A 13181-nucleotide genomic window follows, 5' to 3' on the forward strand; every position below is an offset into this window, starting at 1 on the left:
TAAATGAAAAACTGAAGAGCATAAATATACAAGTCTTCACTTGGCCAGATTAGTTATTTAACAAAGTATGCATGACTAAGCTCAGAATCATAATCAATAAAGCATATTTATTATCTAAAAATCCCAGCACTAAAATACCAATTTCAATTTCTGAGTATTTTTTATGAAAGTCTTATCCATTTATATCATTGAGCAAACAGTAGAAAAATATATTATGTTCACGTTTGCATATAAGAGCAATGCAGTTATGAGAAAATGATCATGGAATGCTCTAACATAAGAAAAAGTGATAAATATTTTTCAAAATTTATCTTCAGTTGAATTCAGCCATACAAAACAATGAACAATGATATTAACAATGAGCTTGATGCCTCAAGTATGCAAACCTCTCATACAAGTATTCCAGGAAAGATGTTAACTTTTAATGGGTTCTATATTCTATACACTGAGTTCAATTTACATCATAAATGGAGGACACACTTGGACCTTTAAGAGAATCATTTACATCTCTCCTAAATACTGATAAATTCTGTGTAAACCTGAAAAGAATGGGGGACACAAATTAAATATATTCCGGCTATTTGTGGAAGGCACAATTATCTTATAAAATGAGAGTTTAAAAATGCATTAAAAAAGAAGCAAACAAATATACATAGGCATTGTCATAAATTCAAACAAAATCTCTGGCATGAGACTGCACTGATCTTCAAGCACACAATATACAATTTTATTGCAGCTTTCAGTATTTTTGCCATCTGCAGAAGCTTCTTTATAAAATGCTCCCACTTTCAGTACAAGAAAACCCTCCATTATTTTACTAAAACAAAATATTTTGTTTCAAATACATATTAAGTGAAAGGAAGTCATCATACAGCCTTCACTTTCACAATGGTTGATCACAGACATATAATTTCAATTTCAGAAATGTTTAAAATGATGCAGAAGAGTGTAAATGTTAAATCTAACATTTTATACAACCCTGGTTCCTATAGCTTTATTTAGTAATAAGATTTCGAGTGCCCAAAACCAGTCTTTACTGTTTTTGTTAAGGGGTTGGTTAAAAATAAATTAGGGCATTTTGAGATTGAGTATTTTCAACCTAATGTGATTCAGTGATATTCCATTGTAATCAGCAATATTGCATTGTGATTTACTGGAGTACAAATTTCCATAATTTATAGTTTTGTTACATTTGGTATGACAAAAATATTTTCACAAAAGTAATTTATAAATTTTTAAATGCTTAGATCACATTAATAATATTCACATGCAGTTTAATTACTTCAGAATCATGACATACAAAACATATAATTCATACAAAACCATTTAAAACATAAAATTCATACAAAACCAGCAATGGACTAAAAATACTTTTGATTTTTAATTTATGCAAATAATGTTACGAGTTAGTGGCATGCCAATACGTGAAGCCTAAAACACAAATTCCATAAGTTTCTGTAAATAAGATTTATTTTTCCAACAAAATGGCATCGATCACAAATTTTCGCAGCAGTCTGAATAGCAAGCTTGTCAGTTAATCTGTTTATATTAGAAACTTTTTTTAATCCAGCATTCCATTTTTAACTACAATTTTATTCATTTCCTTCTTGAATTTCTGTATCAACCCTAAATTTTCAGAAAAAAAAAATTCAAACTGTAAAATTAAATACCTCAGTTAATTTTTGTCATTTTGGAAGTTAAATTTTTACTAAACATAGATACAGGGACCAGGAAAATCCTTAACAGACTTCGCAGACTTTACAAAATTAATTTCCTTATTTTAAAAATGTTAAAACTTGAACATCTGCTTTATTTAAAACAACTTTTAACATGTTTGAATAAATTCATTTACAGTTGAAACATTTCTAAAAATGTTCAAATATACAATACTGGCATTGTTACGTTGAATAAATGATGTAAATCAAATTAAAACTTTTATCCATTTTATTTTAAGTCTTCATGAGGTATAAAAATACACTAGTGTACAAAACTTAAGCAACAAATTCATTTTTTAACCTACAACCACGAAATTTTTTAAAAGGGCTTTTTGTGATTCAGTACAATGAAAAGCCAACTCAGTAGAAAAGTGATGCATAAGCAAATATCAACACCATGACATCAGAGGGTATGTCAGGGCATGCAAAATGTGAGGAGTCAGTATGAGCAGTGCAAGGCAACTAAAAAAAAAAAAAAAAGAAAGAAAGAAAGAAAAAGGAAGACATACTTCCGGGCATTCTTTTGCAAGTAAAAGTGAGATTGTACATGCAGTATGGCTACACAAAACATTAAAATGCTTTCACACATATTATAATGATAGCCAAGCTTGAGGAGGGGTATAATTTCACACCTGTCGCCCAAGAGGTTGGAACATATAAGAGTTGTTTCACGAGTTTGAAAGCCTTCCAAAGAACAGGTATAGCTGTACAGAAAGCTTGATGGTGACTGACGACCGATATATTGCCTTGCAGGTCAAAACAGATAAAAACTAGACAGCAAGCAACATTGCTCACCAGTTATGCATGGCAACTGAATAACGGGTGTCCCAGTTTAGCGTGTGGCCAGATGACTTCATAAAATGGCCTATTCACCTACCATGCTGAATACCTTTGACAGCACACCATCAGTGGCACCATTTACAGTGGTGTAGAGATTATAAAGACTGGGCACCTCATGAACGGAATCATGTCCTTTTTACTGATGAGAGTTGTTTCCATCAAAAAAATAATTCTTGGTGTAAGTTCATAGAGAAAGGTAAGGACACACTTTCATACCACTAAGATCAGGGAAAGAGACCGGTGAAGTGGTCCTGGCAATGCTTGTGTGGGTAGGTATTATGATGAACGAACGTACAGACAGAACTCCACATTTTCAACAGAGCTACCAGAGATTGTTACCATGACGAAGTTATCATCCCCCATGCGCATCTTTTCAAAGGTGCCACTGATCTTCACTTTGTTTTTATGGATGACAACACACGGTCATAGAGAACTCATGCTGTTGAGGAGCTCCCTGGAAAGTGAAGATATCCACAGAATAGATCGGTCAGCACACTCCCCTGATTTAAATATCAGGGGAGCGTGCTGACCGATCTACTGTGAAGATGCCTGGCAACAAGACCTTAACCTATAGAGAACAACACACAACTGAAAGAGATGTTCCTCGATGAATGAAAATCCTTACCCCAACTATTACATAATCTGGCATTAAATATCAACAGATGGTGCAATGCAACAAATGCAGTTATAGAAGGTCATATCCCTTATCAAAGCCCTTCGGTTTGCAGTTTGCCGTTTTGGCTGGGTATTATATTGTAGCAATGCCATTTTGTGAAAAATGTCTTTTTCTATTCGTTTCGTACTGTATGCATCCTATTCATATTTTTGTTACTACACTTTTTTCTCCTTTAAATACTACTTTGCCGCTGCAGTATGAATTTCATGTCTTTCAGTTGATTTTTTGCAGAGTTACAGCCAAAATCAGAAAAGTTGTTTAAGTTTTGCACACTAGTGTATAATGGATAAAAACACAAGTCCCTTAATTTTGCAGCCACTATTTGGAACAGATAATTATGAAAACTAAAGGAAACACACAGTGTTCTTGAAATTCTCAAGAAAGGTTATTCTAAAGAAAATTGTGCAGTTTCATTAAACCTGATGACAACAATTTACATTTTGAACGTTAAGAAAAAATATAATTAGAACAGTATACATGAAAAATTCTTTTTGCAAGGAACTTTTCTAGTATACGAGGACTTCAAAAAAAGTCAACTTTGCTTTTTTGTTTTATTGTTCATTTCACAAATTTTTACCATTATTCTCTACCATTTAAACCATTCCATTACCATTACCATTTAAAGAACTCTCTAGGTCCAATACACCACTGCCACAGTTTCTTCCAGTATTAGAATGCCTTCTGGGAATCATTTCTTTCAATGGCATGCAGTGTTTTCCACACATTCTTCTGAAATTCCCCTGCACTCTGTCAAAGTGGTTTTAAGTCCGTGAAATACAGAAATCTGAGGGATCAATTTCGAAGAACAGAATTTGTCAGGCACAACAGAAGTACATCATTTTGTCAGCTAACTGGTAGCTAGGAGCAATCAATAGGCTGGAGTACTATTGAAATGCAACACCATAACTGACACCCTCACAGGTCAGGTCTCTACCTATGCACATCTCTCAACCATGCTAGAAATCTTTGGTAGACTTCTTTGTTTACCATCTAACCATGTCGTTCATATTCACAGTGCACTCTGAACATGTTGGCCATCTGTTGATGTGAATGATCACCCATTCCTTGGATGTTTACCAACCAAACGTCTGCCTTTCTTAAAACACTGAAACAAATCAAAATACTGCATTCAGCTCATGCAGTCATCCAAGTATGCTTGATTAAGCATATGGAATGTTTACCCAAGTTTTACAATAAATTTCAGACAGATTCACTGTTCTTCAACTAGTTTCATTTTTGCTTTTTCACTAAACCAACAAGTAGCTTATGCACAACCTATCTCAATCAATAGTTACATAACAACTAACCCATAGATTGGAATCCAGTAAAAACTGATATGGTTTGAAAGATATGGTAGGTCCACACAGAGGCAAAAGCATGCCATCTGCAGCCGATAACACAAAATTAAAAAAGTTTTCTTTTTATATTAATTAATTAAATCACTTAAAACCACTTTCAAAAATATTTTTTTTAAAATAAATAACATTAAAAATATTCAATACACACATAGTATGAATACATAAAAGTACACAGTAATAAAAAAAAATTTTAAATTGTGATAAGTTACCACTTATTCAAAGAGCTCAATGCTAGTACTCTACATCTGAATGCTTTTACAATAAACAAATAGGAAAAAAGATTTCTTAAAAAGTAAATTAAATTAGAACCCCACCCCCAAATACTGCTGTTTATTTCAAAGTCTATTTTATAAGGTGTCCCCATATGAAAAGGAGATCTTAGCTGTAGTGACATTGTATCAAATCCAAGTGAGTTAAATATGTTAGCCAATAGATGGTGTGGTACTATTCCCAGTTGCTGATGCTAGTTAACGGCTTCATATCCATAGCCTCATTTCTGAAGTGTTGTTTCCGCAGTTCATTACATGACGGATGCCTTCAGATCAGCACTAGCAGCAGTTATCCAAATTCTTTGCACAGACAAAAAGCATACTTCACAAATTTATCACAGGATGAAAGAAATGTATAAAGAGCAGTGTCTCCTATGATGCACCATATTCCCATGGTGTTAACACTATGAGGAAGACATGTAAACATTAAGGACTTGCCCCACCCTGGGCAGGTGCACATTATTACCAATGGTGCCCCAATTTCTGCTGAGGAGGAGGCTCATATGGCAGAATCATCGGATCACCATATGTGAAATTGCTGTTGAACTGTTGAAAAAAAAAGAAACTGTGCATCAAATAATCCACAAAAAGCTTGGTTATGACAGAATTTAAGCACAGTAGGTGTGCAAGCATCTATCATCAGAAAACAGTGAGACTAAGTGTTCGCCTGATCCACACGGAGCAAGGAACAGATTTCTTTGCTAAGATTGTGGCATGTGATGAAACATGGTGTCATCACTTATACCCTGCCTCCATACAGATAAGCATGGAGTGATGGCATCCTGGTTCCCCTTGTCCAAAATAGTTCACTTTGCCCAGAAGGTTTGAAAAGTGACATTCAGTTTCTTTTTTCACAAAAAAGGGCTTTTATTCATCAACTGGCTACAACAGGATGCAACAGTTAACAATGAGCAGTGTTACAATATGTTGATGAGGCTCAAACAGATCATCAAGAACAAGTATAGAACAAGCTCTTGAATGGGACAGTGCTTCTCCAAGAAAACATTAGGCCACATGTATCCAAGAAGACCCTCCAGCTCCCTGAAAAGTTTCGATGGGACGTCCTGCAACATCCTCCTTATAGCCCCAGCATCTCCTCACGTGACTTCCATATCTTTGGCCCCTTTATAAAATCTCCGAAAGGTCAGAGATTCACTTGAGACAAGGATGGTAAGGACAATGTGCGAAACTAGATCCATCAGTAACCAAGAAGTTTCTACACTACTACTTCTTGGTTACTGATGGAAACCATCCATTCCCTACCTACATGCTCGGATCAAAGTATTAATCTCAATGGTGATTATTTATAGTTGTACTGTTCCACAAGAACTGTAATGATAATACTGGTATTAAAATTTCTTTACATATAACTGTAGTCTTGGCACACTTGGGCACACATTACACATTAAACCCTTAAAAATATGTTTCCATTAACAAATTCTCTTTCAGAATATAAAATATGGATACTTTTCTGTTTCACCAGTGCTAATCTCGCCAAGCAGACTTTGTTGGCGACAACAAAAGCTTGCAATCTGTAGCCGATAACACAAAATTAGTATGCACATAAAAAATGTTAACAAATGTTAGTTCTAAGAATTTTTTAGTATTTTGAAGGCATAAACATTTTAATGTTCTTTATAATTTTGTTAAAAGCTAATAAATAAAGATTATAAATTTGCAAAAAGACTTGCTATCATGGTTCAACATCCTGATTCGCCTGTTCGTATCACGTGACCCCAAGAGATCTCATCTCACATGAACTACACTACAAAAATATAATTCTCTCAGTAATTATCTACATTAATTTCAAGTTAAATGTTAACTTCGAATACAAGTTAAAATGCAAGAATTATTTCAATTCGTACGAACAGCTTACTCAGAAATTATGTAAAACCGTAGTGCTTTACTTCGCTAGTGCATTTTCATTAGAATTGATGAATTTAACCCTTGATTTTGCCTGTTCTATATTTTTGCCTTTGGGTGAGCGGTGTGATTGCATCCTAATTGACTTAATTACCGTGGATGGTCTTAGGGCACAAAATTTAATTATCTTTGTAAATATTCTATGTAATTGTATGCCAGTATTGAAAGAAACAATCAATCTGGTAAAAAATGGCTGCGACTTGTTTTTAAAATGAGGCATAAAAGGTTACCAGTGAAGATATTCCGTTTGGCATCAGTTGTAGATTTATTGGCGACTTTTATCATTTGCGCTGGCAAAACGGAAAAGTACCAATACATGATTCAATTACAGGACTTCAATTTAGAGCTCTAAGTAATACCACAAGGCTATTAGTGGTCAATTCTAACTAATAACTAATCTGAGTGTAACTTAGAAATTTAACTTTAGTTTTCTTGTTTATTTTTAAAAGGCAGATAGCAGTATTTTTGTGAGTATTGCCCCTAATATCTTTATGGGCTTGGTCGGCTGCATAGCACCATAGCGTTAGTTGGTTGTCATCTATAACAGCAGTTCTCAACCTTCTGACTAACGCATACCATCTAAACAAAAACTGAAAACTTTTAGTACCACCACTACAAAGTACTACTACCACTCTTGAACAAAGCTGGGATCGCATAAATGTATGAGTGTTAGAGAAAAAACTCAATCAGGATGTTGGGGTTTTAATTTTTGAATTTAATAGTTAAAAATACTTTGCTTCTTTGCGTACCACCACTGGTAAGCATACCACTAGTTGAGAACCCCTGATCTATAATCTTGCTGCCTTAGAACCTCTAATTATCTATAATTGGTGTTGTGAACCAATTGCTTTTGGCCTATTGGGTTAAATGTTAATGGTAATGGTTGCAATGAAGGGTGCCTGTGAAGGTCACTGTTCATGGGTGTTCGACTGCTTCACTGCCAGGCTTAGAGTAGAGGATTCTGAGTACCATAGACTGATTGCTAAACAGATAACATCAGACACAGCTGATATCCAGATTGGGAAGTAGTAGTGATACTGACTGCAATACTAAAAGGCCTGCATTTTGCGAAGAAGGCATGGATGTTCACAAATGTATAATGTCTGTATGGCAAACGGACATTCAAAATACACATCGAGCCAAAATCCTCTCAAGAAGTTTGTAGTGAGGAAGAGGGATGCAAGATTCCCTGACCATACCCCTGGATCCTCTTGCTTGGAATTCCATCCTGGATAGAAACTAAGCAGTTAGCAAGGCACAGTGATACCTAATATGCCTACTTGGATGCATAGATACTGGCCTTGCTTCAACCTGTACCTCTTTCTGATGCAGCCACGAAGACAGGGCAGTGGTTAATGATGCTGCCATTCTAAACGAACTGTGTTCAAATCCTAAAAGGCACGGATGCTTGTACGCATATAGTGTCTTTGAGACAAGACAGCACTCATAATATGTGACAATCTCAGATCTTCTGATAAGGTTGGTAGTAGGAAAAGAGACAGCTCCCCTCCCGGAGGTGCTCTCTTCTGGAATTCTAAATTGGGGCAGTAGCTCAAACAGCTAGGCATAGCAATACCTCAATCATCTACAGTATTACAGAGGTGGTGGCCTAGCTTCTACATCTACCTGTTTCTGAAACAGGCTGCCCAGATAGTGATTAGTGGTGCTGACTGTTGTACTGAACAGCCCAGGTTCGAATCCAGAGATATTTGTAAGCACAAGCTGCTTGTGCAACAAGCTGAAATACTCTCCAGATGTTGATGATATGGAAAGAGGAGTGAGAGACCCTCAGACTGCCTCCCACATCTTCTCCCTTGAAATTCCAATTGCAGAAAAAGCTGAGCAATTCGCAAGGCCTGGCAAAACTTAATTTATACTTACAGAAATGCACAGGTGCTGGCTTTGCTTTAATTTGTACCTGCTGAACAATCTGCACATAAAAAACTTTGGTGATACCTTTCAGAACCTTAATTTGACAGGTATGATTATATTTTGATAGACAGCCTGCATAGTAGCAGAAGTAGGTTTGTGGGCATAGTTATATACCCTGGTCTGTTCACATCTGTGTCACTACTAAGTTGTGAGGTGGAGCGTTAAGTGCCTGGTCAGCAGCGATGTGATGCTGTTGGTTGGAAACTCCTGCATGACGATGTGGTTGACACTGCTGTGATGCAGTTGGCTGTCTGTGTAGGATGGGAATCGGACTGTTTGCGAAGGTCATTTCACTGTCGGGACATCTTGCCATCCAGGCATTATGCAGTCAATACATATTTTTCTTTACAAGCCTCTATTACATTATATCTTGCCTTATTATGTTAAGTTGATTCAGTTTAATAATTTCGTTTAGCTATTGTATATTTAAGAAATAGTTTTTTTATATGCCTATTACCTTGCAATATCACAGTATTAAGTCTATTTAATTTAATACTTTTGTTTGCCTATTGTAACACATCTAAAATTACTAAAATATTACCTAGAATTAATGACTTTCCCTCCGGAAAAGAATTTACTTGGGTTTTCTCAATGTGATAATTAAGTGTATTGTACGTATATAATAGTGTTACGGCAAAAACATTAGGTCATTAATGCTTAAAAAACAGTGGTCGAAAAATTTTTCAAAATTGCAGTATCTCAAAAAATGGCTCTGACCGAAATATTAGCCAGAGAATAATATGGCAAGACATAATACAGTCAATGTAAAGAAAATGTCTTGACAGCAAAAGGTCCTGATGGTCACGGTGAAAAGTTCTAGACCCTGTGTGGAAGGATCAAAGGTAGAGCTGCCAGTCACTTCCTATGGTCACCAATGTGATAGTGATTGCTGGTACTGCCACTAATTGTATTATATAACCTGGATGATCTTATGGCATAATCTATCATATATGTTGTGAACCAGTTGCTGTTGGTATACTCGGGTGTTAATAGTCATGTTTGCCAATAGAGGACACATGTAAGGTCTCTGTTCTTTGCAATTCTGTTGTTTCATCTCCAGGTTTACAACTCGGGACCCTCAGTACCACAGACTGGTCACTAAACCTATCACATCGAAAACAGCTGTCCCTGATGCAAGTAATTTTGAAAAAATCTTTTTGCATTGTGAGTGCAGTTCATCAGCTCTTTCTCCACACATGCATTTACTTTTAGGTCTATCAAGATGCAAATTTTGGATGCAATCAGCAAAACAACACTTCTGCACTTCACAGCTTTTGGATAATTTGCTTTGACTTGCAACCACTGAGTCAACTCCTCCGAAGGATGCCCAAATGGATTAAGACTGGAAGGCAGTTAGTCAAGCTCATGTATTCTCATTTTCTCAAACAACTAAATAATAATCTTTATTTATCGAATGGTCATATTATCATGCTGAAATAGAAATGTGCTAGTTCTAAACTGTTGTTTTAAAGTTGGAAGAATGAAATTGTTTACTACTGCTTTGTAGCCATTCAAACCAAGACAAGCAGCAAGAAAAACACACTGATGAACGAATTTTATTCTTGGCCGGATTTCACAGAAGGAACAATACACTCCAGTTAATCAAGTTGCTTATACAGTAACCATATCCACTGTATCTCTACACCTAGTGTGATTCATAACTTCACAAAATGTTCTACCACTGATCCAAAGTTCATTGGTAATGTGCTTTACAACATTATAAATCAATGGGCAGCAATCCATGTAACGATCGGCAGCTCACTCATGAATCTGATTACAAACATCTTTGGATAGATAGCACAAGAGCTGCCATCCCTTTCTAAAGCCAGTCAAAGGTCAGCAAAAAAAGTTTCTGAAGAGGCTTATTGACTTAACTTCATCAAATGCAGGAGACATTGATAACCTTTATTTATTAATCTGCCAGGCTGGTTTTACAGTTTTATAACCAACTCACATTTCAGTTTTACTACTACTTCCCAGAAATCTCATGAATAGAATGATCAAATCACATAACCATAGCTAATCATAGCTGCCAACATTGAAATCTTAAAAACTGCGAGATCTTTGTCAGAAATCGTGGAGAAACGAGAAGGATTTCAAGTGATACGATGAAACCACTATAAGAGAAGTCCAAACTGATATTAATTTAGTTATAGTAAATGATTAATGTTATTCCACTATTTTTAATATAAATTAGATGTAAGGATATTGGGTTTAATTAGATATTCTAAATTTTATGTTTTTTAGCTAATTTAATCTTCAAAACTTCTAGCAATTTTATACAGAGAAAATCCCACTTAGTGAAGGAAAGCTTTTATTTATCATAGTACTTTTAAATACAATGAAAATACAAATATTAACTGATTAAACATTGCTTGAATATTCATATAAAAATCTACAAATATCTACAGTAGATTAAGATGACTTAAACGAACTAAAATTTAATAAGAAAAATTAAATGATCAATAAAATTTTCATTTTAAAACTGCAATTCAGATGAAATAAAATTTAATAACAAAATTTTTCTGGAAATAACTAGAAGTAGGAGAATAAAATTTGCCTAATTTAACTTTCACTATTCTTTAATAAATTTCATTTATTGCTGGAAATATTTCCCTTTAATATGGCTAAAAATTAAAAGCCGGGAGATTTGGTGATCAGCCAGGAGACTAGGAGATGTGAAGAAAAAACAGGAGTCTAACAGTAAAACCAGAGGAGAGTTAGTAGCTATTCATAACCATACCATGCTGAACTTAACTAAGATGGTGTCAAGCATTCACTTCAATGGCAGTAGCTGTAAATATGTCCACTTAGAGCCCAACATACTGCTTGATCATGACATCTATGAATGACTTGTAGGCAATAATACTTATGTTCCAATGGGTAACCTGTCATTAATGGCAATACAGTATATGTACACAGTACAAGTACATCCTTCATATTTTGTTGACACATTAACAAAAGTACCTGTAACTAGCTAAAGTTCCCAAGCTGAAGCAATATGGACCATGTTGGTAGAACCCAAATATAGATGCAGATGGTTAACATTGATTGCCGACATGCTTTAAGGGTGCAATATCACTCTAGAAATGTTAACCTTTTATTCACATTTTACACTAATTTCTAGACTGATGCTAATTTGAGTTATTATAAACTGAACCATGAAAAAGAGTTCACCCTGAAAGAGCTAACCCCTTTTCAAGACCCTGAAGTTGTTTCATGTTTTAAGGATTTTTATAGAGTTTTAAGGCGTGAATTAAACATACAGGAAAGCAACAGCATATTTATTTCATCTTAAAACAGAGTAGAGTCCCTAAAACTCAGTATTCAGATAAATTGTCCACACCATGGTAGGACTATAAAACCTTGCATGCAGACTCATTCAAGGTTGTAGTCTGTGTGTGTGTGTTCCCCTCTTCCCGAATTCCTTTGTCACACTCCTACTTCACCATGTGACTGGCAGCAGCGCAGGCTCAGCTGTTCATTCTCCTTGCAGCCTATGCTAGTTAATTTATTTCTTAATCACGTTGCGCAACTCAATGTGAGTGACTGTACTGTATTGTTCAGAGATGTTTCAAAGTTCATGGGTGATGGACAGTACTCTGTGATGGCATAAAAGAAAACAAGTGAACTTGTCTATGGAGCAAAAGTTAAAGAGGCTGGATAAGTGTCAGTACAGGTACCTTGTGGATGCATATGTGAATAAAGCGGTATAGTCGCTAAATATTGGTAGTTCTGTCTAACTTTCGAATCCCGGTGAAAGGATGCATACATGAATAAAGCAGGTGCAGCCCATGCAAAAACGCTGAACACTGGTAGTTCGGTCCAACTTTCGAATCCCGGCGAGCGGGCTGGCTGCATTGGTGTTTTCGTGTTTTTCTGCATGTGTATCTTGTATGCAGTATCTTCTGCCAGCTCAGCTGGCGGGTTTGCCCACTAGCAAACATGTGAACTAGAAAATATCTTGTGGATGCATACATGAATCAAGTGAGCTAGCAATATCTTGTCGAAGCATATGTGAATGAAGCGGGTGCTCCACGAAGGCATCGGCGAATGAAAGCGGGCTTGCCCGCTAGTGTTAAATTGAAAACTGTTCCCCGTGAAAAGTTTTGCTTTCTAGGATGAACAGTCAGCCCCTGGTTTTAAAAGGAGCAAGGAGAGGGTAACAATCCTAGCATGCACAAATGCAACAGGTGACCATAAATTAAAAGTAGCTATCAAAGGAAAATCAAAGAAACCATGTGCACACTGAAATGGATAAACTTTCCGTTTGGTATCTAAACCAGTAAAATGCCTGGATTAGCTGTGCCATTTTCAAAGAATGGTTCCTTGAAGTATTTGTTCCATTGGTTGAGTGATTTTTAAAATCTAAACACCTGCCAAGGAAGGCTATTATGATTTTGGACAGTGCATCTTAAGACCCAGACATTGAAGAGTTACAAAATGGGGACATACAAGCAATGTTTTT

At 35.7% G+C, this 13181-nt stretch overlaps 1 protein-coding gene across 2 annotated transcripts in view; it reads right to left on the minus strand.

Annotated features, from left to right (window-relative positions):
* Positions 1–290: 290 nt before the first annotated feature.
* Positions 291–13181, minus strand: part of Ranbp16 (Ran-binding protein 16) — a 195164-nt gene continuing 182273 nt past the window's right edge. For both annotated transcript variants that reach the window (XM_085808991.1, XM_085808990.1), the window contains exon 26: positions 291–539. In XM_085808991.1, coding sequence (XP_085665117.1) covers positions 452–539 — 88 coding nt within the window. In that variant the 3' untranslated portion in view covers positions 291–451. The remainder of the gene's footprint in view (positions 540–13181) is intronic.

The sequence above is a fragment of the Stegodyphus dumicola genome, chromosome X2 (assembly GCF_044657685.1).
Source record: "Stegodyphus dumicola isolate Sdum_Otavi_A_Nest chromosome X2, ASM4465768v1".
In the NCBI taxonomy this organism is placed as follows: Eukaryota; Metazoa; Arthropoda; class Arachnida; order Araneae; family Eresidae; genus Stegodyphus; species Stegodyphus dumicola.